Source organism: Trichomonas vaginalis, chromosome VI (assembly GCF_026262505.1).
Source record: "Trichomonas vaginalis G3 chromosome VI, whole genome shotgun sequence".
In the NCBI taxonomy this organism is placed as follows: domain Eukaryota; phylum Parabasalia; order Trichomonadida; family Trichomonadidae; genus Trichomonas; species Trichomonas vaginalis.
This window is the reverse complement of record NC_067208.1, coordinates 18,958,554-18,983,712: the sequence shown is the minus strand read 5'-3', so window position 1 is coordinate 18,983,712 and position 25,159 is coordinate 18,958,554. Positions and strand designations below refer to the sequence as shown.

General features: G+C 33.7%; 9 protein-coding genes and 6 pseudogenes across 15 annotated transcripts, besides 1 other annotated feature; 7 read left to right on the top strand and 8 right to left on the bottom strand.

The window, feature by feature from the left end:
• Window positions 1-18,268: part of a mobile genetic element that runs on past the window's edge.
• On the top strand, window positions 473-1,321 carry TVAGG3_0890940 (annotated as a pseudogene). Its single transcript has one exon. A coding segment is annotated over exon 1 (849 nt).
• On the top strand, window positions 2,677-3,135 carry TVAGG3_0890930 (KilA, N-terminal/APSES-type HTH, DNA-binding family; the record flags this gene model as incomplete). The annotated part of the gene is made up of 1 exon (XM_051250838.1): window positions 2,677-3,135. A coding segment is annotated over one exon (459 nt), but the record flags the coding sequence as incomplete, so codon positions are not given.
• On the top strand, window positions 3,504-4,418 carry TVAGG3_0890920 (organellar and viral DNA polymerase type B; the record flags this gene model as incomplete). Its single annotated transcript, XM_051250837.1, has 1 exon — window positions 3,504-4,418. One exon carries the CDS (start codon window positions 3,504-3,506, stop codon window positions 4,416-4,418), a length of 915 nt encoding a protein of 304 aa, XP_051086312.1.
• TVAGG3_0890910 (KilA, N-terminal/APSES-type HTH, DNA-binding family) lies at window positions 6,223-6,843 on the top strand (the record flags this gene model as incomplete). The annotated part of the gene is made up of 1 exon (XM_051250836.1): window positions 6,223-6,843. A coding segment is annotated over one exon (621 nt), but the record flags the coding sequence as incomplete, so codon positions are not given.
• Window positions 7,027-7,437, top strand: TVAGG3_0890900 (uncharacterized protein; the record flags this gene model as incomplete). Its single annotated transcript, XM_051250835.1, has 1 exon — window positions 7,027-7,437. One exon carries the CDS (start codon window positions 7,027-7,029, stop codon window positions 7,435-7,437), a length of 411 nt encoding a protein of 136 aa, XP_051086310.1.
• TVAGG3_0890890 (protein of unknown function, DUF4106 family) lies at window positions 7,514-7,963 on the bottom strand (the record flags this gene model as incomplete). Its single annotated transcript, XM_051250834.1, has 1 exon — window positions 7,514-7,963. One exon carries the CDS (start codon window positions 7,961-7,963, stop codon window positions 7,514-7,516), a length of 450 nt encoding a protein of 149 aa, XP_051086309.1.
• Window positions 8,474-8,879, top strand: TVAGG3_0890880 (annotated as a pseudogene). Its single transcript has one exon. A coding segment is annotated over exon 1 (406 nt).
• TVAGG3_0890870 lies at window positions 8,896-9,288 on the bottom strand (annotated as a pseudogene). Its single transcript has one exon. A coding segment is annotated over exon 1 (393 nt).
• TVAGG3_0890860 lies at window positions 9,367-10,590 on the bottom strand (annotated as a pseudogene). Its single transcript has one exon. A coding segment is annotated over exon 1 (1,224 nt).
• On the bottom strand, window positions 10,617-11,288 carry TVAGG3_0890850 (uncharacterized protein; the record flags this gene model as incomplete). Its single annotated transcript, XM_051250833.1, has 1 exon — window positions 10,617-11,288. One exon carries the CDS (start codon window positions 11,286-11,288, stop codon window positions 10,617-10,619), a length of 672 nt encoding a protein of 223 aa, XP_051086308.1.
• Window positions 14,237-15,113, bottom strand: TVAGG3_0890840 (protein of unknown function, DUF4106 family; the record flags this gene model as incomplete). The annotated part of the gene is made up of 1 exon (XM_051250832.1): window positions 14,237-15,113. A coding segment is annotated over one exon (877 nt), but the record flags the coding sequence as incomplete, so codon positions are not given.
• TVAGG3_0890830 lies at window positions 15,264-16,663 on the bottom strand (annotated as a pseudogene). Its single transcript has one exon. A coding segment is annotated over exon 1 (1,400 nt).
• A 37-nt stretch (window positions 18,269-18,305) lies between the features above and the next one.
• On the top strand, window positions 18,306-20,643 carry TVAGG3_0890810 (uncharacterized protein; the record flags this gene model as incomplete). The annotated part of the gene is made up of 1 exon (XM_001298141.1): window positions 18,333-19,952. The coding sequence occupies one exon, from the start codon at window positions 18,333-18,335 to the stop codon at window positions 19,950-19,952; it is 1,620 nt and encodes a 539-aa protein (XP_001298142.1).
• Window positions 20,644-23,521: 2,878 nt separating this feature from the next.
• TVAGG3_0890800 (attachment subunit-related family) lies at window positions 23,522-24,364 on the bottom strand (the record flags this gene model as incomplete). The annotated part of the gene is made up of 1 exon (XM_051250831.1): window positions 23,522-24,364. One exon carries the CDS (start codon window positions 24,362-24,364, stop codon window positions 23,522-23,524), a length of 843 nt encoding a protein of 280 aa, XP_051086306.1.
• A 118-nt stretch (window positions 24,365-24,482) lies between these two features.
• Window positions 24,483-24,714, bottom strand: TVAGG3_0890790 (annotated as a pseudogene). The gene has a single exon. A coding segment is annotated over exon 1 (232 nt).
• Window positions 24,715-25,159: the final 445 nt, after the last annotated feature.

Sequence of the window (25,159 nt, the reverse complement as noted above, 5' to 3'; positions counted from 1 at the left end):
TTGTTTACAGAAGAGAAGATGAAGTATCTTGAGTCATGGTGTGAAGACAAGGTACATTCTCAGAGGTCAATTGGCAAAAAGTTGCACCGTTGGCAAATGTCAATATCCGAGTCAACATACCTACAGCTAAAGGTTCTTCACATGACGACTATGTTGTTGACAAAGACTTACCATGGTTGAAGATTGTAATTGTCCACAACCACTTCATGTTGAACGAAAGTCTTACAAACCCATTGTTCGGAAAGGCAAGTGCAACATTGTCAGAGCTGTTAACATTCTTTTCGAGAAAGGTTTGTTGGAACCAATTCCAGATGACAAGCTGACAGAAACTTTTGTACCAAAAGACGAAACAAACTTTTCACTGTTAGCAAGACCAAAAGTTGTTCCAGACAAAGTTCTAGTACAAAAGAAGTACACAATTCCACAAGGAGTTGGATTGTTCGGATACCAACCTGAACCAGAAGAACTTCCAATGAGGTTGCAAGAACTTCAAGATGCTATAAACAAACTTCCATTGAGACATCCAATTGACGTCAAATTGTATTGGAGAGCATCTGAGTTAGGTCAGAAGGTTTTATATGAAACAGGTTGCTTCGACGATGTTTATGAGATAACAGGAGAAGTTTCTCAGAAGATAAGACTCACTTGAATTTCCACAAACTGGACCAATTGGTTGCGACAAGTTCGACTCAGATGAAAAGATATACTATGTCGACCTTAACGCTGCATACATGAGGTTTGTCAATATATCCCGACTGGAATTCCAAACGAAGATGGTGAGTTCCCGGGAAGGAACTATACAGTTGGAAAAGTCATACAACAACTCTATGATATTAGGAAAGCTTCAAACCCCAAACTTGCAATGACACTCAATTGCTTATGAATTCGACATGGGGATATTCCATTAAAAAACCTCAAGAGATGAAGAGTAAAACATTATGAGAAGGTCGACAACTTTGTTGAAAGGTTTTCTCCTTTTGTTTTGAAGTACGAATTCACTCAAGGTCAAAGTGGCTTAGTAACCACATTAAAACCTATTGTCGAACATTGGTCTTACCCTCAGTTCGCAAAGGCAGTCCTTGACAACTACAACAAATTCTTCTCCGAAGTCAAATCGAAAGTGAAGGTTTACTATGAGAACATTGACGCACTCATGACGAACGAAGAAGGGTACAACAAACTCATTGAAATGGGAATGGTCGGTGAGAAGATGGGCTGTTTTAAGCTAGATAAGGTATTTTCCGAAGTTCATGTAATATCGAAGCGTAAGTACTGGGCTGTTAAGGAAGATGGTGAAATAGTTAAACATTGCATGAAATAAAACATTTTTTAAAACAATATATTTTTTTTATTTTATTTGAAATGTACGCTGAGTTTGTTGGAGAAGACCGTTGGGAAACTTGTTTGTTAGATGAGAAATATGAAATTCACTGTTGTGAGTCATTTGAAGTCAGAAACAAAAAGACAAAAAGAGTTTTAAGCGAATGTGAGCGAAATGACGGATATGCTAGGATGAGGATTGGTGGAAAACACTATCTTAAACATGTTGTCATTGCAACTCATTTTATACCGAACCCTAACAATCTACCTTTTGTAGACCATATAAACCGTATAAGAAATGACAATAGACTTGAAAACTTGCGTTGGGTCACTTGTTCTGAAAACAATAAGAACAAAGGTAAATTAAGAGATATTGTATTCGAATTTGTCGACGAACTAGAAGATGAAACAATTGAAATTACAGACTATGGCAAGCATACGTTTGAGTTTTACTACTATAGCGAAGAACAAGACTCTTTCTACTTTTATACCGGCGTAAACTATAGAAAATTACAAGTATGTTTTACTAAGGAAGGCTGTGCTTATGTAAACGCTAGAGATACAGATGGAAAATACATTAGACTATATCTTAACAAATTCAAGAAGCTATATGGCATACAATTTTAAAACGTTTTTAAAACCATATATTTTTACATATATTAAATGTTTCAGGTTGAAAAACAAAGAACAAAAGTAGCAGATACAAAACCGTTAGACTATATCTTTACAAACGCCGGTAGGACTATATCAGATGAAGAAATTTCATCCCGAATTGTCTTTCATATATAACTACGGAAAAGTGCTGAAAAAGTATTGAAAAATAATGTTTAGGTGAAGAGGTGAGATTTCACCCGTTTTCTCACCTGTTTTCTCACCTGTTTTCTCACCCGTTGAATTTTCATGAATTTTGTGCTGAATTCGACAAAAATGAGTTTTTGGTTGAAAAAAGAGGTGGAGCCAAAAGTGGCTCGACCTCAAAACAAGCATTTTGTGAAGAATATACCAACCCGCGGAAAACAGCGGGTTTGCTTTTTATACAAAATTCAACAGGTGAATTTTCATGAATTTCCTTAAGATAGAAAAAATATATTTTAGGCGACCAGGTCACTCGGTCACTCGGTCACTCGGTCAACTAACATCTTTTTGAAAAAGTGTGACAACATGACATTTTGACAACAACACAGGAAATAGATTTCATCGTATATTTTTTGTTAAGACTTCATCGTAAATGTTTTGTTGAGACTTCATCGTATATGTTTTGTCGAGATTTTTATCGTTGTGGTCCGACGGTTAAGCCACAAACGAATGTCCGACGTCCACCAAAAAATATTTTTTATTTTTATTGTAAGAACAGAAATGTCAGTCGAAGCAAAAACGTTCACGAACAAATCTAATGGCGAAACATTCACAAAAGGCACTTACAACGGTATTGAAGTCTTACGTAGAGACAAGGATGGTTATATAAATGCAACAAATATGTGTCAGCAGTTTAGGAAGGACTTTAGAAGGTTGTTGGAAAATAAGTCCTGGGAAGAGTATTTTGAGGCATTTTGTGAAGAATATACCAACCCGCGGAAAACAGCGGGTTGCTTTTTATACAAAATTCATGCAGGAATTCCTGATGAAATCAAACAGGTTAGAGGAATGTATGTAGACCCAAGACTTGTAAACTATATAGCAATGTGGGCTTCTCCAAAATATTGCATAGCAGTTGGAAAAATTATGGACTCCATAGACAAGAAAGTTCATGAGAAATTAGATGAAGAAGAACTTGAAGATACAGTAGAGAATGCAAAACCTTTGTTCGAAGAAGAAGTTAGAAAAATGCATGAAAAACAAATAGAACATGAACGTGAGATATGTTCTGGTTATAGAGACTCGCCATACGAACTAGACCAATGGGAACAAGAAGATTTAAAGAGAGAATTTAGAGAATATGAACTCGCTAAGATAGCATTAGAAGCTGCAGAAGAGAGGTTAAAAGCTTGGGGTTGTTTTGTACAAAAATATTGTGAGTAAATGAACCATTTTTTTCGACAAAAATATATTTTAGGTGAAGAGGTGAGATTTCACCTCTTTTTTCACCTGTTTTTTCACCCGTTGGATTTTCATGAATTTCCTTAAGATAAAAAATATATTTTAGTTTTTTATAAAATATTTTTTTTTATTTTTATTGTAAGAACATGTTAGCAACTACAGCACCAAACTCGTTAGTTATGAATCCAACATCTATGTTGGTAGAGATGAAAAACTTCATTCCTTCTTCATATACTTTCGAAACAAAAATCCAGAAGATAAAGCAAGAACTTTTAACAAGTAATTTAGACTGTAGTGCGAAAGATGAAACAAATGAACAGTATCTTTATGAAATGCAGGACATTATTGACCATTTACCCAAATTGCCTGAAATCCAACAACAAAAACTCACTATTCCCGAATTCGACGAAATTGAAGTGAAACCAACTGACTCAGTAGAAATAAAGAAGTTCATACGAAAGGTAAATTATGAATTCCTTGGTTTTCATTGCAACCATAAAGTTATGGACAAAGATTGCGACATGTTATATAAGAACATCTCTGACCTTTACAAATCCGAAGAATTTAAGACCTACGACAACTTTGTTTCATTAGTTGCAAAATGTGTTTGGGAAATAAGAGATAAAGATAGAAGAGGTAAGGTATGGAACGAACAAATAAGACCCGCTATGTTCGAGATGAAGAGAGCAATTGACGCCTTAGTTGTTTTAGCAGGTAAGGTTTCAGAATATAACGCAAAAATGAACCCGCAATGTTCAAAATGTAAAGCAGCAATGAGGAAATATAACTACTCAGTCAAAGAGATAGAAAGAATGCGAAACGACTATGCAGACTTAAAGAAAGAAGCAGAAAAGCCAGCAGAAGATAAAATGGATATGTTGACATTTCTTAATAAAAACTATCCAACAGCAGAAGATTTCCTTCTATCTGACGTCAAGAAGAAGTATAAAGAAACTTTCGGTATCGTTAAAACATTCGATGTACTGACAGAAGAAATAGAAGCTACGAAATTGTTTAGGATTTCAAATATACATCATACAATTCATGTAAAACGCTTATAAAATAACAGGTGAAAAAAGAGGTGAAAAAAGAGGTGAAATCTCACCTCTTCACCTAAAATATATTTTTGGGTCATTTACGCTCATTACGAAGAAGTCTTGACAAAACATTTACGATGAAATCATGAAAATTCATGTACGAAGAAGTCTTGACAAAACATGTACGATGAAATCATGAAAATTCATGAGGTGAAAAACAGGTGAAAAAAGAGGTGAAATCTCACCTCTTCACCTAAATATATTTTTGCTGAATTCCGTATGAAATTTCATGAATTTCCTTAAGACAGAAAAAATAAAGTTAGTTTTTTATAAATATTTTTTTTTTTTTGTATGTAAGAACAGAAATGTTAAACATTGAGTTTGAAACAGTTAAAAAGATAGACAATGACACCAAATTGGTTAGAATAGGTGATTTAAACGTAAGATACTCAAAGAAATACAACAAATATTCTTTGTCAGACATTATATCTCCATCTGGAAAGAAAACATCCCACGACTGGGTTAGAATTGCTTCTACTCAGAAAATTTTGACAAGAAATCCTGAGCTTTTGATATCGGTAAGATTTCATGGAACTACAGCATATCTCATTGACAAAAGTCTTATACCAATAGTTTTGTTATGGTTAGACCCAGTTGTTGGATATAATTTCATAACATATGGTTCATTCGATACGGAACGTTGCAGTGAAGGCTTACTTTACATCGTTCAGAAACCGAAGGACTTCAATACAAAGAGATATAAGATAGGAAGAACATATAATATAACTCAAAGATATGACAGTACAGTCAATAGAGTTAAGGTTGTGTTCGTTAACGATATGAGAGCTGCAGAAACAGAACTACTCGAAAAGTTTGAGAAAATGTATGGTGCTCCCACGAAAGGTAAAGAAACGTTTGAAGTAGATGAGATAGATAAAGCTATAAAATTATTTGACGAAGTTGCTGAAAAATACATGTAAAGCGTTTATTTTTACGCTTGACTTCAGATGGCTCAGGTAGTTCCTAACTAGCTCATTTATCTCTATAAGGTAGATTGCCTCATCTGCTGGGTCTATGTCGGTCATTGTTTCAAGACGAGTCTTTTACTTTTTCAAGACAAGTCTTTTACTTTTTCAAGACGAGTCTTTTACTTTTTCAAGACAAGTCTTTTACTTTTTCAAGACAAGTCTTTTACTTTTTCAAGACAAGTCTTTTACTTTTTCAAGACAAGTCTTTTACTTTTTCAAGACAAGTCTTTTACTTTTTCAAGACAAGTCTTTTACTTTTTCAAGAAATTTTTTGGTGTAAAGTTCTCAAATTTGAGAACAGTGGTCTTGATTTCAGACGATACCCGTACTTTTTCAAGACAAGTCTTTTACTTTTCAAGACAAGTCTTTTACTTTTTCAAGACAAGTCTTTTACTTTTTCAAGACAAGTCTTTTACTTTTTCAAGACAAGTCTTTTACTTTTTCAAGACAAGTCTTTTACTTTTTCAAGACAATGTCCGACGTCAGTCAGTAAATTTTATCGTCCAACCTTACAAATGTAAACTTATATCGTTCTATTTTCTTCACTAGGGTCTAACACCAAAGTAACCTATGTACATGAAATTTCACTGCATAAAAGGAAAAAACCTGCGCGAATCGGGATTTGAACCGAGGTCTTCGACGCCTGTAGCGAGGTAGCCCATACCACTGAGCTATGAGCCGCTTGCATATTTTTAAGTAAAATATAGTATATTTGTCATATAGTGAAGGATGACCAAACTTAAAAAAAATAACGCTAATTTTTTATAAAATATTTTTTTATTTTGTATGTAAGGACAGATATGTCAACAACAGAGAACACAACAACAGTTATAGTCCATGAAGCTATAAATGAAGAATATGAGTGGGTTCAGTTTAACAAACAACTCCGTCTCATTCGTTCGGTCAAAGACGATATGTACCAAATGCAAAGTATTTTGACTGCTCTTCGTTCTACAAAGCAAGCACGTCATTGGTTTGAAAACCAACAGACAAAAGAACTTTTAGAAGAATTTCCTCATATGTTTGCGACCGGTAGAAAACCGCGGGTCGAGATTCCGTACGAAAATCGTGAAAAATTGCCAAACGGTTTGAGAGGATATTATGTACATAGACTTCTTGTAAATGCTGTTGCAATGTGGGCTTCACCTCGTTACGCTTGTTATATTTTCATGATGTTAGATGAAATTCATAGACAAGAACGTGAAGAGATGGAAAACAAGCTTGAAGCAAAAGACAAAAGCATTCAGAAAAGAATACCACGTTCGGTACCAAAAGGAAAGGAAAAGAACTATAAGTATATGATTTATACTGAAGAGATGGAAAATGAAGAAGATAAAGATATGGTTATGTTGCATTTAGTCAGAAGAAACAACAAAAGCTTTTACGACCTTGCTAAGATTTACAAATCTGACAGAAATTGGTTCTATCGCGAAAACTTACCGATTTCAATGACACCGAATGAAGATGTGAAACAAATAGTTCAAGATACGTTTCAAACACACTATGATATTAAAGGTTGTACAATACTTACCTTCAAAGAAGATTTGCCGCTACTGAAAGAAAAAATAACAGAGTATTTTGACAACTTCAAACAAGCAGGGTAGATGAACCATTTATTTTTACGCTTGACTTCAGATGGCTCAGGTAGCTCTATAAGGTCAATTGTCTTGTCAAATCCTTCTGGCATTCCGAGTCCTTCCTTCCGACAGGAAGAACTCTTCCTTCCGACAGGAAAAAATTTTCCTTCCAACAGGAAAAAATTTTCCTTCCAACAGGAAAAAATTTTCCTTCCAACAGGAAAAATTTTTCCAGTTGTCCGTCGTAAACCATTCAAATTTTCGAAAATTGAGAACTTTTTGGTCGAACTTCAGAAAAAGTTTTTCCTTCCAACAGGAAAAGTTTTTCCTTCCAACAGGAAAAGTTTTTCCTTCCAACAGGAAAAGTTCTTCCTTCCAACAGGAAAAGTTCTTCCTTCCGACAGGACACAAACGAATGTCCGACGTTCCTCTTCCTGAATGCCTTCCAAAGCCAGAAGAACCGAAAGCTGCAGAACCACAACAGACTTACTTACTAAGACTAAACTCTTTATTTTCAAGCTTGACTTTTTACAATTTGAACTTTGTTTGCGTAGATATGAATTCTGAAAGAAGTATGAGGGTCTTGTATGACTTTGTACTTCTCCCATAGTTCATGTCTGTCAAACTTACCTGCCATGGACTCTTTCATAAGTTCCATGAAATCGTCTTCGGACAATCCAGGGAAAAGTATGATATCAGTAAGTATTCTTTTAACATCCTTACTTAAACTCTTTGCTGTCTGTACACAAATGACAACTGAGATGTTAAAGTGTCTGAGCTTCTTAAGAATTCGACACATATCTTGTTCTCTGTTCTTTAACAAAGGATGAGAAGCAAAGTCATCTAAAATAAGAAGACATCTATGAGGGTAAGTCTTCCAATCGTACGATTGCAATTTCTTCGAAATGTATTCTATCTCTTTCTGTTTGTTTCTGAAGTGTTTCTTCTCTAATATTCTCTGCATTTCCTCATTTGGGTCTTTAAACTTAGAATTTATATACTCATTTATAGCATTGTACTTCAAAACTCTTCTTTGGTACTTCTTTATCCAATCTAACAACTCAGTATCCTTTATACATACTAACTTAGACTTTTTTATAATATCTTTGAACGAATTTACGGTTTGGTCAAATTGACCAGAAGTACTACAAATAACAACTAACTCATAGAATGGGTTCTTCTCATCTAGTTCTTGTTGTTGTGCAGCCATTTTAAGATAAGTGAAAGTCTTACCCGACCCAGGTGGTGCGATTAGACCTGTTATACCATTCTGAGCAAATAGGAACTTGTCATGTATGGGTTTTATCTGAGCATTTTCTAACTTCCTCTTGTTCTTGTTTAAAACATTCTCAAATTTCTTGTCAATGTCAGCAAACTTTTTTTCTAACATATTTTTAGAAAAATTAAAAATTTTATCTTTTAGGAATGTCTAGCGATTTCGCTATCTATATTCGAGACAAAACTTTTTGACAGCAAAACATCTGTCGACCATAAAATCTTACATAGTGTAAACAAGAAAGGTGAATTTGTTCTAAAGTTCTGTTTCTGGGAATATGACAAGAACCATAAAACATTAAGCAGAGCAGTCTTAAAATTTGTCAATGACAGACTTGTTGACAGAGATGACGCCGATTGGAAAGATGAAGTCCAACAAAACTTCTTAGAATGCAAAGAAGACACATGCGCTGTTCTTGAAGATGAAATAAAAAACAGAATAGATGAGGCTATTAAGGACAAAGAACTTTTACATAAATATGGTTGCGCCAAATTTGACATAACTCCACCAGAGAAGAAGAAGAAGAGAGAAAAAAGAAAAGAAAGTAGAAGAAGAGAAGAAAGAACCTGAACCAGTTCCAGAGAAAAAGAAATTTGACATGTAAAAATAAACTTTTATTTTTAGAACATTTCTGGGTCAATGTCAATGTTCTCTTCCTCTTTAGGAGCAAACACTGGCTTAGACTCTAAAAATCTTTTTACCGCAACTTACCTTGAACTTCAACTATCTTAGACTCATAATATTCATAGTCGTCTGTCTTCTTTGGTTCATAAGGTATAAACAAGTTTGTATGCTTTGCCTTCTTTAAGGTTTGAAAACCTTCTGTCAAAATTTTCTTTGACTGCTAACAAACCTTCTATGTCTAAGTCTTCAAATTTCGCACCATTTTTAGTCACAATTGCAAACTTAACTGGTTCGATGTTCCAAACTTTGCTGAATGAAGACTTTTCAAAATGGTAGAAGTAAACATTCAAATAAGCGAATGGGTCTAGTTCTTCTTTAAGTCCTGACATGTACTTATTTACTGAGATGAATTTTGCCATCTTTTCTATCGGATAAAAAAATATTTTTTTAAAATTTACTCAGAAAAATTATTTCTTTCTATATTTGCCATTCTGAACATCTAAAAGATTTTTGACATTTGCCAAGAATGTTCGTTTAGACGCTGTCATATAACCATACTCTTGACAATATTGTTTATATTCATCGTACAATGACCTTTCATCTAATGACACAAAGTTAGTCTCATCTACGAACAGTTCATAAACACTCTTGTTTGCTTCTAACATTGTTTGTCTTTCTTCGGTATGTGGAATTTGTCTTGGATTGAACTTAGAAATATCTAATGTCATAAAATATGAGAACAAGTGGTTGTAAAAGTTAGGTGTCAAAGTTTCTGCTAAGTCGTCAAAATATTCTGTATCTTGCATATGAGAATCTGACGTTCTGACAACTACATATCTTCTGTCAGAACTTTCTAACTTCATCGGAACAGCATTGTTTGAAACCATAATGAAGTTTGCAACATTTTCACAAACTCTTTGGTCTTTATACTTTCTTTCAACAACTCCAACTTTGTCTGTTATAAGACTCTTCAAAGCATCTGAGTTCAAAACTTTTGTTGTATCTATACTTTGAAGTTCATTGCAAAACTATAAGTTTCATATTCTCTATTGAGGAGTTAAACTTGCCACAGATGTTTCTAAGTTTGTCATATTCGGATTCGAATAACCTTCTAACAGTTTGCATAAGATATCTGTAAAGAATGTGTTCTTACCTGTTCCTTGTTTTCCAATTATAATGAGAGCAGTTTCATTTTAGCAGCTTGATGTTTGTAAGATGTTTGCAAACCAACATAAGATATACTCATAGACTCTTTCGTTTCCATTGCATATAATTTCTTTGACATGGTCTAACCAAGCTTCTATAATATTTTCTTTCCATTCTACTTGTTCGTATTTATATCCAGTGAAGATAGAATAGAAGTTTGGAGAAGGTGTAATAGAACTTTATACCACGAACTGAAAAATCTTCTAACTTTGACAATAAGATATCCCAAGCATCTAACATCTTCATTCCAACTTGTACAACTTTTATTTTCTTAAGTTTCTGTCTACATTCTTGTTCTGAAACTATTGTCGCTCTTGGTTTGTTAAAGACAACATCCCATTCTTTCATGACATACATTCTGGGGCAGAGTCAACATAAATGACTAAACGTTTCAAATTCTCGACTGCTTTGTTATAGTCTCGAAATGGACACATATTTCTGAACGCTTGGAAGTCATAAAAATCTGAAACATCTATTCTGTACATTTTTATAAAAAAAAAAAAATATTTTTTTATTCTTGAGCTATTTGTTGCATTTGTTGTTCTTGAGCTATTTGTTGTTGAAGTTGTTCTTGTAATACAATACTTTCACCAGTTGCATCTTCCAATTCGAAACTTTCTGCCGTCATTGACAAATACATAGGACATAAAAGTTTTACAGGAACAAAGTTTGCGTCAACTAAGGTTAAGTTTATGTTTGCTAAAGTGTTTGAGTTTACTAAAGCTGAAAACTCTGCATTCGAATGAACAATAGGCAAACCAGCAGAGAAAGTGTTGTTTATACGCATGAGTATCTTTTGGTCATAGTAGTTTCTGTCGACATTCGAATAGCACTTTGAACCTAAGTTTGAAACAATATATAAAATAGGTGTACTTAAAGTCAATGGAACAGACAAACCTTGTATGACACCTTTTCCTGTTATAGGAAACTGTTGGTAGTAAAAACCAGATATAAGTTTTGTATTATAGCTCATATCGTTTATACTAAACTCGGTCGGACATCCAAACATAATGAAACCTGCTCTAGTTGCAGCACATGTTACATCCGTCCTTAAAGTATTAAATAAGTCAACAAAACCTGTTGGTGGTATATCTGAGTAAGTATCTTCAAAGAAGTATTTTTTACCATTCACAACAACAAAGTCTTCTGGTGTCAAAAGAGCAAAACAGGCTTTAGTCGTCATCGTGTTTAAGGTCAGTTTACAATATCGTCCTTGAGGACTTTGTAAGTTTGTTGTTATAGAATTATATGACTCAGGGTTTTTAGTCGTAATAGTATAAACCACTATGTCTTCTGCCATTTACTTAGCAACTAAATTTTAATGAAATGTTGTGGTCGTCAAATATTTTTATGACGTCTGGGAAACTATACTTTAAGTTCAACGTTTCACCTCCTTTCATAACGTATATCTTGTCAATGACATTATATGAAACACCACAGCAACTAATGTCGGGTTCTATTTCTTTGATGTTTATATCGTCTGCCTCTGTCAAAAGTTTCAATAGTTCTTTCAAAACTTCACGAGGTGCGATGACATATGAGTTCACTTTTACAGGGTTGTGTTCGACCAAGTTTAACATTATACCCAAAGCTTGACAAATCTTCTCCTGAGTTTTAAGTTTGTCTTTAAGTTGTTGGTAGTCGTTTCGAATATCTGCAACAGAACTTAAGTCTCTGCTAACTTCAGGGTATGTTGGTTGTTCTTTTACAGGAACTATTGTTATACCATCTTCGTCTTCGTATGGTTTCCCCACTTCAACATCTCTTTCTTTGACATTGACAACAACACTTTGACTGTTTGTTTGAGTTGGTGAATTTAACTTCACATCTGCCACCGCATTAAACCTTTTGAAACACTTACGCTTCTATTTTTCGGAAATGACATTTTACTTAGAATAAAAAGATGGACGTATTTGAGTATCTCTTCGAATTGAAGCAAAACAAAGTTTACACACACAAACAATACAAGTTCATTGATAGAATAGTTCTTTACACAAACAATGGAAAATGTTATAGAATAGCAATATTTGCTGAACCAAAATATTTTCATAAAGCAAAGAAAGTTGGTATAACTGAAATGGTGAAAGTTCTTGACGTTGACAAAAATATAACAACAAAACTGACCGATATTTCTAAAGGTAAGTTTTTAATACAATATTATATCAAAACTGGCGTACTGTCAATATTTGACGGAGAGAAGTCAGTTCAAGAACAACTTACTGACCTGCTGCCAAATCTGCTCGATGGAAGCTGTCGTTATACCAATCTGAGGAGCCCCAGCAGGTTTCATCGAACGAATCTTCAAAAGAGCATCTTCCGTGAAAAGTGCTATTGGTTTTGTAAACTTCTTTGCTTTCAATTCATCTGGACCGTCTCTGTCACCAGTATATTGTATTTGTACAGTACCAACAGTTGAAATACCACCCATAAAGTCTTCTGAGTCAGCAAATGGAATGCCAAGCCAAAAGTTTGAAACGGTTCTCCATTTGTATATTGAGTTTTTTGACCTCCTGTATGGGGTCCATACTTTCACATATGGCATAATAGAACTTTGCATTTCAGGGTTAATGGTTGTTGTGAAGTTGTTGTTAAAGTTCATAGCATCTAATGTCAAGTTGTATGACCTCATATCCTCAACTGTAGAATATTCTTCTCTTGGATAATATTTGCCATCTATGTTTATATGGTATTTAATACCAGGGTTGTAGAAGCAAGAATAGTCATTTATAGTTCGTCTGAACAGTACAAACATAGTATCTGCATGTTTCATTGCAGTTGTTAAAGCAATATCTGTTCTTGCACCTGGTCAGCACTTTGGTTTCCAACTTCACCTGCAAAGTCTTTGACAGATATTTGGTGTATAGGAACATAAGTGGAACTGCAATATATTTGGCAGCTAAAGCATTTGAAATATCTGGGTCCAACATATAGACTGCAAGTCTGCTTTTCTATTCTCTTGCATTCAAATTTTTCGCATGTGAACTTAACTGGGTCCCAAGCATCTCCAGCAGCATTGAAATAATAGTTTACTTCAGTGTTGAGGTTTGAGAAACCAAAGTCTAAGTCAACTTTGTTTTTGCAAAAGTCGGCGAATGACATTTTATTTGTTCCCACTACTTCTGTAAGAGTGAATGGGTCTTGTGTTGGTGCAATGACTAAGTTATTTTTGCTTGGAGTAAGTTCGATAGAAATTTTCCTGCCCAGTTTGGCAAGTATCTTAAAACCTGAGATGAGGAAAGATGACAAAGGAACTCTAAGTTTTCAGTTTTACTTGGTTACTGCTGCCTGCAGTTTGTCCAGAAAGGTTCATAAACTCCTGGACGTTAGGTCAAGTCTTCTTATTTTCTCATAGTTGCATATGGTCTGTTGTTCTCTAGCTTGTGGTTGTACTGAGTTTTCTCAAAGCGAACCATTCATAGTTTGCCCATGTTACTGTTTGAACTAAGTCAGAGTTAGAATATATCTTATATCCCATGAAAACTTCTGGAGCATATTGGTATCCGACATAGAAAATTCCATTGCAACCTTTCTTGTCAGACAACTTGGCAGAAGGTTTTATTTCAATGTCTTGTTCCACGTATAAGAAAGAGTTGTCAATAGAAATTATATGAAACCTGTCGCAAGCAATATCTACTGTTGTTGAAGAACCTTCTCCAAACTCACCTACGTTTCCATAAGAAACAGCAGTTGTATATTCGTAAGTTCCAGGAACTATTTCTGACCTTCTAATGGCATTGTCGCATTCGTTATACATTCGGAAACATTTCCATTCATGGCATCCAAAACTGTTGGCGTTATATTCTGAGCGGCGTACATTTCATATGAGTAAAAATATAGAATAGTTGGATTTATATGTCATAATAGAACCCACGTGGACCATGCTTTACTTTCTTCCTGACTGAGTTTTTAACTCTTCTTTTTCCTTCATTGCCCTCTGCTTGAAGTTGTTGCATCTTTGCATTATGTTCATCTAGTATGTTGCAAATTTTCCATGTCCTTTTTGCCTTTTGGCTCTGGTCGCCCATCTCAGGTAACCTATATCCTAGAAAGAGTTTGTCATAGTCTGTATTTGAGTCTTCGCGTATTGTTTGCATGACTCTTTCCTGAGTTTCCGGTTCAAGCTCTTCAAACAGTGCCTGTCCATATGGAATATGCTCGTTTCAAATATATGTTTTTGTAGCCATTCTGGTTTTCTTTCCATGTTACCAACTATATCTTTTGTGAATGGGAAAGCTTTTACCCAATCTTTCAGTCTTGCGTCATTTATTTCTGTAGTTGGTTTTATTTTGTCAAGGAACATGTTTTTCAATACTAACATTTCATTTGGTACTGTCCATTTGAGTTTTCTTAAATATTCATCCCTTCTCGGTTCATTGTCTGCAAAGTAAGTTTTTATGACATTTTGTAAACTTTCGTTTGCAAGGTCATGTACAATAGGTTCTCTTCCTTCTCTCTCCCTAACTTTCTTTCTAAACTCTTCACCAAATATACCATCTCTATGGTTCTGTGTAGTTCTTTGAGATAAATGTTCTAGAACGTCAGGTGTTATATTTCCATCAGCCATGTTCATTTCATACTGGTCCAAAATATCTGCATGTTTCATATCTTTCAATGGCATTAAAGCCGCGCTTAAAATACCAGCTATATCTGGTTCACCATTGACTTCCATTGCGTCTACAACTTCTTGGAATTGAGGTTGTAAGTTTATGAACCACCTATCCGGGTTAGCTTTATGACCCCATCTCATTGTAGTTCCATCGTCTGCAGAAACAAAAGTAGGTTTGTTTCCATCTTGGTTAGGTTCTGAATGAACTTTAAACAATGTTTCATTTCTATATGTTTTCTTGAAATTTAACCTTTTATCTTCACCGAGTTCATCCGAAGATTGAACGTTAAATGCTCGTAAGTAAAAAGGGTTGTTGTATTTGTGTACATTTTTTTTCAGTACTTCCATTCTATGCTGAATATTTTCATCTGGTGTTGGAGTCTTTTGTATGTCGGCAAACATTTTTCGATATTCTTCTACTATGTCAGCCGAATCTTTCTTAGACTCTTGGAAAGATTCCATATTCACCTCATGCTCTTGTTGAGGGTCAAGATTTTTCGGCTGTTCCAAATCTTCATCTAGTTCTGTGAGGTTAGTTTCCAAAGGAGGGACTTGTTCGTTTCCTTCAGGCTCTTCTAGCTGTTGTTGCTGAACTATTTCTTCCATGTCTGGTTGTATCTGAACTATTTCTTCCTGTGGAGTTTCTTGTACCTCATCTGCTGGCATTTCATATATTCCGAGACCGTTTTTAACAATTTCCCTATCTACGTCATCCGCATTCATAAGCTTTTGTTCTTTCGTTCCGTCTCTATTTTTTACGCGTTTCATGACGAAAGTTGAATTGTCATTTAGCTCTGACATCAAATATCTCGGAGTAAATTCATCCATGTCATTTGGATGATATGCTATTAAATCATATCCCTTAGCGAGCTTGTATTTTCCAGGTTTGAGATTATATCCGTTTTGGTGCTGAGCCATAAAGCTAAATAGGTTCGGGTCAGTATTTCCATCCTTGAACTTTCCAATAGCTTCTTTATATCTGTCACTAAAGTCAACAGTATCTGGAAACCACACTCTTCTTTAAGCATTTTTAAGAATTCTTGGTTTCCTTGTTCTCTACTTCTTTTATGTCCTTGCTCTGTTTGTGGTTGTTGTGCTGGTTGTGGAGGTGGTTGCTGTGCTGGTTGTTGTTGTTGTGCTGGATTTTGAACTGTTGGTTGTTGTGCTGGTTGTTGTGCATGCCTGTGTCTGTGTCCATGTGACGATGTAAATGTTCTAGGTAGTCCTGGTGCAGGTGCTTCTCTTGGAGGGTTTGGTGGTATATAAGTTCCACCAGCTGGCACATATGTTCCATCTGCAGCGTAATGTCCTACCTGACTTTTCGTTCTTAAGAAAGCATTTACTAGGTCTGTTTTGGTCTGTTGTAACTCTTTTTCTTGACTTTTCACAACAGTTGCTCTAACGGCGTCATAGGCACTTTGAACTGCCTGTCTCGTTGCTGCATCTGTTATTTTCGTCATATTTTGTGCTACTTCTTTTAACTCTTTGTCGAAACCTTCAGACTTCAGTTTCTTTCCAGATGAGAAGTCGTTCACTTGTTTCACCTTACTATGAAGAGCTTCGAAGGCGTTCTTAAAGTCAGCATTTGTTAAAGCTTCATTTGAACTGTCTTCATCCGCTTGTATTTTTGTCCTTATTGACCCTATAAGCTGGGCTGCTTTAGCGTTGGCTTGGGCATCTAACCAGTCATTGTTAGCTTTTATATATTCTGAGCTTTTCATTGCCTTTTGCATAGCCGCGTCGTTATTTTTACTTTCTTGTGCTAAGTTTTCATACTGTACGGTTTGGTTTTGCAACTGTAAAAGTTTTTCTGCCTTTACATTTGCTTCAACTTCTTTTTTATACTCATCGCTATCCATATATGTCTTCAGGGCTTTTTGTTTTATCTCTTCATCTTTCAGTATTTTATATTGAGTAGTATGGTTTTTCAAATTTATGACATCTTGTTCCATTTTTGCTACTTCTGTTGCTTTTTCTGACACTTTTTTCGCATATTCCTCTGTACTTAGTTCTTTCAGTTGTTCTTCTTTCTTCTTTTTCTCTACGTTTAACTCATTTAGTTTCTTTGTGTGTCTGTCATATTCTAGTTTCTTTTCGTTTTCACTTATTTGCTTCTGTATGTCTATGTTTGACTTTTTGACATCTGTTATTTGATTTTTGAGTGAACTCAAATTCATTTGACTTTGAGGGTTATAGGCTGTTCCGTCTGCAGCTCCACCATAGCCTGCCATTTTCGCTAAAAGTGCCGCTCTTAAACCTCCACTCTGTGCACCAACAACTCGGTTTAAAAGCATAGGGTTGCTTGACATTTGTTGCAACATAGTGGGGTCATTCATCATTTGTTGTTGCAACTGTTGTTGTGGTGTCAGTTTTACTATTGGATGTTTCAATGCTCTCTTCCTCTTACGTATATTCTTACGTAGCTTACGTGGCATTTTAAGTGAAGTTAAAAAGCGGTTTTTGACAGATGTTTATTGTGACTTCTTCGTAAAGACTTTGTTGAGATTTCTTCGTAAAGACTTTGTTGAGATTTCTTCGTAAATGAGTGTAAATGACCCAAAAATATATTTTAGGTGAAGAGGTGAGATTTCACCTCTTTTTTCACCTCTTTTTTCACCTCATGAATTTTCATGATTTCATCGTAAATGTTTTGTCAAAACTTCTTCATCTAATTTCTCATGAACTTTCTTGTCTATGTTTTGTCAAGATTTCATCGTAAAGACTTTGTTGAGATTTCTTCGTAAATGACCCTAGTAGTATATTTTTGGTGTAAATTTCATGAAAATTCAAGAGGGTGAAAAATTAGGTGAAAAAACAGGTGAAATCTCACCTCTTCACCTAAACATTATTTTTGGTGTAAATTTCATGAAAATTCAAGAGGGTGAAAAATTAGGTGAAAAAACAGGTGAAATCTCACCTCTTCACCTAAACATTATTTTTGGTGTAAAATTCTGAGTAAAATGACAGATGGAACACATACTTTTTCAGTAAGTACATATGGGGTAGAAAAGAGGGTAGAAAACGGGGTAGATATACCCTTCTACCCTAAAATATATTTTTGTCTGATTTACGCTCATTACGATGAAGTTTTGACAAAGTCTTTACGAAGAAATCTTGACAAAGTCTTTACGATGAAGTTTTGACAAAGTCTTTACGATGAAGTTTTGACAAAGTCTTTACGATGAAGTTTTGACAAAGTCTTTACGATGAAATCTTGACAAAGTCTTTACGATGAAATCTTGACAAAGTCTTTACGATGAAATTCATGAAAATTCAAGAGGTGAAAAATGAGGTGAAAAAACAGGTGAAATCTCACCTCTTCACCTAAAAAATATTTTTATTGAATTCTGTATAATATTCTGAGTAATATGACAGATGTTTATATAACACTTTCTCCGGTTTATAGGACCTCTCTCATATTCTATCTTGTCATATCAAAACTCATAGTCATGTTTGTCCTCTAAGACTTCATTTATACTAAACATCTTCAGGGCTAGAAGGCACGAAGTGCCTGGAAGCCCCACTACCTTTTTTTTTTTTTTTTTTTTTTTTTTTTTAATAAACCTCATACAAAAATTTCTTAAATGAATGATTCACATTTGGCTCCTTTTTTATTCTTTCATGTTTTTCATTCTATCTTGCTTGGCACAAAGCAATTTAATTAAAGTTGCTACTAATGGTTCTGCAACTGAATATTGCTCACAGGATGTTATTTGCTCATATGACAATGCTTTCAAGCAGGTTAAAAAATCAGATACATTATTTTTCGTAGATAATTATTTAACAATGGAAGATTCACACAAAATTCTTGATTTTTATGCTACCCACGCACTTCCAATGAAATTTATTGGCAGCAACACTGTATTCGTTGGAAATGAAAGTGAAATTTATCTAATAAATACCACACAAGTTGTCGAAATCCGCGATGTTACATTTAGGGCAGTTAATTTAAAGATAGATTCTACATCTTCATCAGTAACCTTCGTAAATGTAAATTTGATTCGGACCAATTTCAATTTATTTGATGAAAATCCCATCATTAACGCACTTGAATCTTCAGTTGTCTTAGAAAACGTTACTTTATTTAAAATAAATGGCTCCTTAATCAATATTGTTGGAAATTCCTTATCAATTTCACGCACAGCTTTCAAAGAAGTATACAATATACAACCGTTTATTACTTCATTTAAATCCAGCTTAAAATTGACCAAGATCGACTACGATGGTATTGATTTCAGCAATACATTTATTGACCAAAGATTTTCATCTATTCATTTAAGTAATATGAAATTCTCTAACACAGTCTTTAACGATACGATTATTAAATCATCTGATGCTTCTGCCTTAATCAAAAAGATTTATCTTTCAAATGTAACAGCGCTCAACCCAACAATATTTTTCATGGGCTTAAACTTACAGATTCTAACCTTTTCGAGGTCAAACTTTACCAATGTCATTCCAAAATTAAATAGAAGTCGGTTAATTGATCTTAACTCTGCTTCAATTAATATTGAAAACATCCGATACGAGTCTAACAGTTTTTCATTCGGAGAATTTAAGAATTGCAATGGAGTTATTTCCAATTCCGTATTTCAAGAGAATAATCTATCCGGAACTCACAGTCTAGTTAACATTTCTTCATCGTCGATCACTGTTAAATCTGATGAGTTTACAAGCAACAGAGGAAAATACGGAACTGCAATATCTTTCCATGGTTCTTCAGCCACAATCAAAAACTGTAACTTTTCTCATAATTTCGCAAAGAAAAACGGTGGATCTGTGTCATCAATCAATACGCATCTCACTGTGACGGATACATATTTCATAAACAATACTGCTGTCAATGGAGGAGCAGTATATATTAAAGGAAGTGAAAAAACAGAGATTTCTACAACAAAATTCGATAGGAATGTAGCAAATTACGGATATGATATATTCGCCAAAGGAAATGGAACAATTTCATTGGATATTGCACTACCAGATGATAATCTTCTTGTTACAGATGATGTAAAGGTTGAAAAACCAATTGAAATAATAGAAAGCGAGATAGAAACTTCATCTACTCAAAATTTTGATGGAAAGTTACTCGGAGATATAATTGATGACAATCCGGCTAAAGATAACGCAGCTGCTGTCATTGGAAGTCTTTCGATTTTGATGATAGCCGGCTGCGCTGTTGCTGCATTTATTTCACGTAAGTATGGGAGATCGAGATTACTAAAACTAGGAAAGTATAAGTGAAGATATTGTTATCTTTTTATTGATATTTGTTGTAATAAATTAAATGATTAGATATATGATCAAAAGTATCGAATTACATAGCTTGCCTATCTAAAATCTGTAAAAATAGAAATTAACATAATTTCTTTATCAAACTCTATTGAGTTCGAACAATTGACAATTCAAAATATTCGAGTCAAATATGATCATCAGTATTTCAGCCGATGACTTTATGAATAGTATGTAAAAATGGAATACACTATCTTATAGTCATACTTCATACAGAAAATAAATGTTATGAAGTCATTTTTCATGTCCATTGGAGATATGTGGTACCGATACTCACTTCCAACCAAAACTATGGCTTAGAATTCCTGTTTCAGACTATACATAGGCTGATAGAATACTTAGTTTAGAGATAATCGGCTAATACAATCTTGAATTATATTAAAATCTCGAATTATCTTTAAAAAAATCTCCTAAATCTGGACATTTAACGGTATAAAGCAAGAAGTAGATTAGAGTCATATCATAAAACGAATCTTATATCAATACAATGCCGTAAATAGAAATTTACAATATCCTACACTTAGCATAAACCAATTCAGATATCTCATAAGTCAACTACAAATTTAATATTTCGAGTTTAAACTTCTAATATGAAGATAAATAAACTAAAAACATGATTTATACTATTTTTATCAAAGTATTTTACTAGTTTAGCTCATCGATGATCATAAAACAATACATTTGTTTCAAAATTGCATATTATTCGGAATGATATTTGTAATTGAAAATGCTTTTTAATATTAACCAGATAATTGATCATACAATACGATATTAAATAAAATTAACATACTCATTTTGTCATATGTCGCATCTGAAAATTCCAAAAAAAAATAGAAAAAATAAAAATGAAGATAAAAAATCTGATATTTAACTTGAAAAAATAGATTTTGAATTTTTTTTTGGAAAACCAACATGCAGTACTATTGTCCAACCTTTGAAAATGAATCTTTTTTAAGTGCAAATATACAATAGGCTTCTGCAAAATGGCACAATTTTTGATACTTTGTGCCAGCCAGTGGCTTTTTCGAATTTTTAAAAAAAAAATCGTGCCTCGTGCAGTGGAAAGGGTGGAGCCCGAAGGGCGACATCCTTTCCACTGCACTCGGCAAATGCGCCCAAATATTAAATATGCTCATTATTATTTTTTCCTCTTTTCCCTCCTTTTTCCCTTTTTCTCTTTCTTTCTTCTTTTCTTCTCTTTCTCCTCTTCTTTTTCCTTTTTTCACGTAAATTGAACAATATTTTTTCTAATATGAGAAACAAAAACTTTTAATAAATCAATATTCATATATAACTGAATAAAAAGAAAATGATTTTACTAAATTTTTAAAGAAATCAATAAAAATATCAAATTCAATTTTTATAAAAAACATAGTTGTGGCGAGTTCCAAGGGAACTATAAGAGTAAAGTCAAAATTATTTACTAATAAAGTGAATAATCCGATGATAACACATTATATCTTTGAAAATTCAGGTTTTTAATTTCTATTGGAAAATTACAAAAAGTGAGACACGCGAGAATCGAACTGTTATTTTCCATCATGTAAACCTCAATGTCACTTTTGCGGCCGAGCGGAGCGTGTTTACATGGATGGGTTCTATATATATACAGCTTGACCGGTAGAAAAGCGGATCGATTTTTATCAATAATTGGACATTCTATTTTTAATAAAATAAACATATATTTATATGGGAAATTAGGGAGATCTGAAACTCAAAAATTATTTTTGAATTTTAATATGATGAATGTAATTGTGATAATATGTACATTACAAATAAAATATTAATTCGGAACAACGATGAGATGTGATAAATTTGATTCTCTCAAAAATCGATTTTGGAGTTTTAATATTAATTTGTATCTTATATGCATATAGGATATATAATAATTTTAAAACATTAAAAAGTGACAATTTGCGGTTAGAAAAAGTCATCAAAACACTTTTTAATGATTTGATTTAACATATGCAGAGACCATCTCTTTGATATTTAACTTCAATTTCCCGAAATGAAAAGGATTTGAACAAAAACGATTATTTTACGATCATTTTTTGTAAATTTTTTTAAATTGAGACTGACATCTCTAAAATCATCTAAAAAATTCAAATATCAAATAAAATAATATCATTAAAATTCCTCTCAATTTAAAAAATTTTTATAAATTGAGACTTTAATCTCTAAAATCTTCTAAAAATCCATATATCACAAAAAATCACGATATTATTTTTATTCTCAATTTCAAAAATTTTTTTTTCTTGACTTTCTTTTTGCATATTTGCAAGGCAGAAATTTGAAACGAAGTTTCAAATTTCTCAAGCTTGCATTCTGGGCACGTAAGTGCCCAGAATGCTAAAAGGCGCGTAGCGCCGTCTCTGAATATCAAATTTATTATAATTATTAATTTATGAAATTTCAAATAAAATCGATCTGTTATAACACACTGGTGCATGACAGCCTTGTTATTCATTTCTATCGGCGCGCTCCGCGCGCCGATAGAAATAAACGTGTATATATATATACAAACACCTGGACACATTTCAAAAAGCATTGTAGAATCTGATTTTATTTCTATATTTTATAAAATTAATATATGTTTGTATGGGAAATTCGGGAGATTCAAAACTCAAAAATTAAAACTCGATAATTTTAATATATCTTGATTCACATTTGTATGTATATTAGTATTAACTTATTAATATTTATCAACTCTATGATTCAAATTTATTGATGTCAATAAAATTCATTTATATTATGAATATTAGACTATGTATGGTATGTGAATTCTGGTAACATTAAAATTTCATATACTGGCAATTTGGCACTTTTTGTCACTTTTCTTGAAATTTTGGATTTTCCAAACTCGATTTTATTAATTGTTTTAGAATGCTGATATAATGTATAATTTATTTGTCCAATCAAATTTTAAAAAAGTTCAGTATTTGCCGTTTTAGCCTTCAAGCTCGCGACACATTCACCGCTTTTTTAAAAATTGAGACTGACAAAAGGGGGGAACTCATTTTTTAGACCAAAAAAAGTGGCACCTGAGTGTATTGTTTCTGCTTTATCTGATCATTGAAGCGGAATTGATCCACATTATTAGTATGAAACAATAATATACTAGGGACTAAAGAATGTTAATATTACAAAAACCCAATTATTCGATGTTCAACTCATCATATCTTGCATTAAAGTTGATACCTTTATTTTTTCGAAATATTACAACAGTAGCAACCTTACGTATTACCAATGATAGCCAGAGTACTATTTTGGCATAAAAAATTTAAAACGATATTAAAACAACAGATTGACTAGTCATTTAATTCTATCAGCGCTTCGCGCCGATAGAATTAAGACAGTATATATAGAGGACAACACCCACACTTTTTACATTATGAATTCACAGTAAATTAGCATCCTATATTAGGTCAGGTAAGTGGGGCTTCCAGGCACTTCGTGCCCTCTAGCCCATAAGAAAACCTAGAGGAGAACTAAAAAAATTATATAGTAAAAAATTAAAGTTTTTATTCGATAAGAACGACATCGCTATCGTTTTCTTCTTCCTCCTCCTCTTCTTCATAGTCAGTATCTGATGGCTCTTTGTCAGCCACATGATCAGCAACAAATATTGAGACAAATTGTTTCTTTGGTTTTGTTAGCAGGAACTTTTGATGGTCGTAGAACACGAATTCTACATTTTGAAAATGTTGTGCTGAGTATTCTGTGAAATGGGAAATTGGAATTGGCTCTCCCATGCCAAAACCAGCAATGGACGCGAACAAAACATCGTCTTCGACTCTTGCAGGTTTCTCAATTGCAACAGTAGTTATTATGTGAGGTTTTCCTTCACATCCTGCAAGAGATTGTACATGATAGATTGCTTTTTCTTCTCCCTCAGGAACTGAAAGTGTGAAATGGAATGAGAGTTCTCCATATTCATTTGCTTCTTCGTAATAGTTGTATGTTGTAGGATACACCAATTGAAATTTTCCTATTCTTGTTTCCCTCAGGTGTTGTCTATATTGCTTGGGAAAACATAAAATAAATTGCTCTATAGCTTGTGTTGCTATTAGATTAGTTGTAACTGGTAATTTTGAGGCGAAAAGGTCTACAAGAACACCGGGATTTTTTATGTCGTTTTCAATTGGTTTAAGAGATTCTATGACTTTGTTAAACATTTCACTATAATCTGAGTTGTCTTCGACCCCCCAATTGTTAAGAAGTTTATACAACAATTTCAGTCTTTTCATGGCGTATTTTCTTTGAATGGATTCGGGTAGCGAGAGGTTACAGTCGTCGCTTTGTGTTTCGTTACTCGAATATTGTTCAAGAGAAATTAAATCTTGAAATTGTGCTCTTGTTAACATACTTGTAGTTTGAGAGACTATATCTTGTTCTATTGGTTGTAATCTGTTTCAGATGTTTCTGTTGTTTTTGAGAAGAAGAAGAACTCAAATTGTTGGACAATTTGTCTTGAATTGTAAACTATGTGAAACTTGTTCTGGTGCTGTTTGGACAACTGTTTCAGATGTTTCTGTTGTGTTTTGAGAAGAAGAAGAACTCAAATTGTTGGACAATTTGTCTTGAATTGTATGAGGAGGTTGCTTTGGTATTATAGGAGGTCGTAAGGGTTTTGAGAATGGTGAGACATAAGTTGTAGGAACTTTAACTGCAGAGGTAGTCGACGAATTGTTTGCGACACTTTTCTTCCTTCCATTATGAAAAATGAACTGTTTTTTTCGGACCACTCATAGAAAAGTTTGAATAAACCGTTTTCGTCAACGGAGACCCCTCTATTTTTTATTTTATTTAATAGTTACCGTTGGAAAACGTTATCTCAAATATTGAATGAACTATAAACGTTTTTTGTTTTCTATATATACTTTTTTGTCCAACGGTAAAACTTTTTACACAACGGTTTTTGAGAGTCGTCGCCGTTGACTTTTTTGTAGAGCACTCAAAATAGTATAACTTTGTCCGGACAAGTAAGGGTCTATCGTCGCTACAGGAAAAGTTACAGGCGTTCCAAGGAAGTATACTTTGAGAAGCCTTTTCCTTAAAATGAGATAGGACGGTTATTTTACAAAACTGACAACACTTTGACCGAGTAGTTTTTTGTGCTGAACAAAAAGTGTCATATAAACATCTGTCAAAAACCGCTT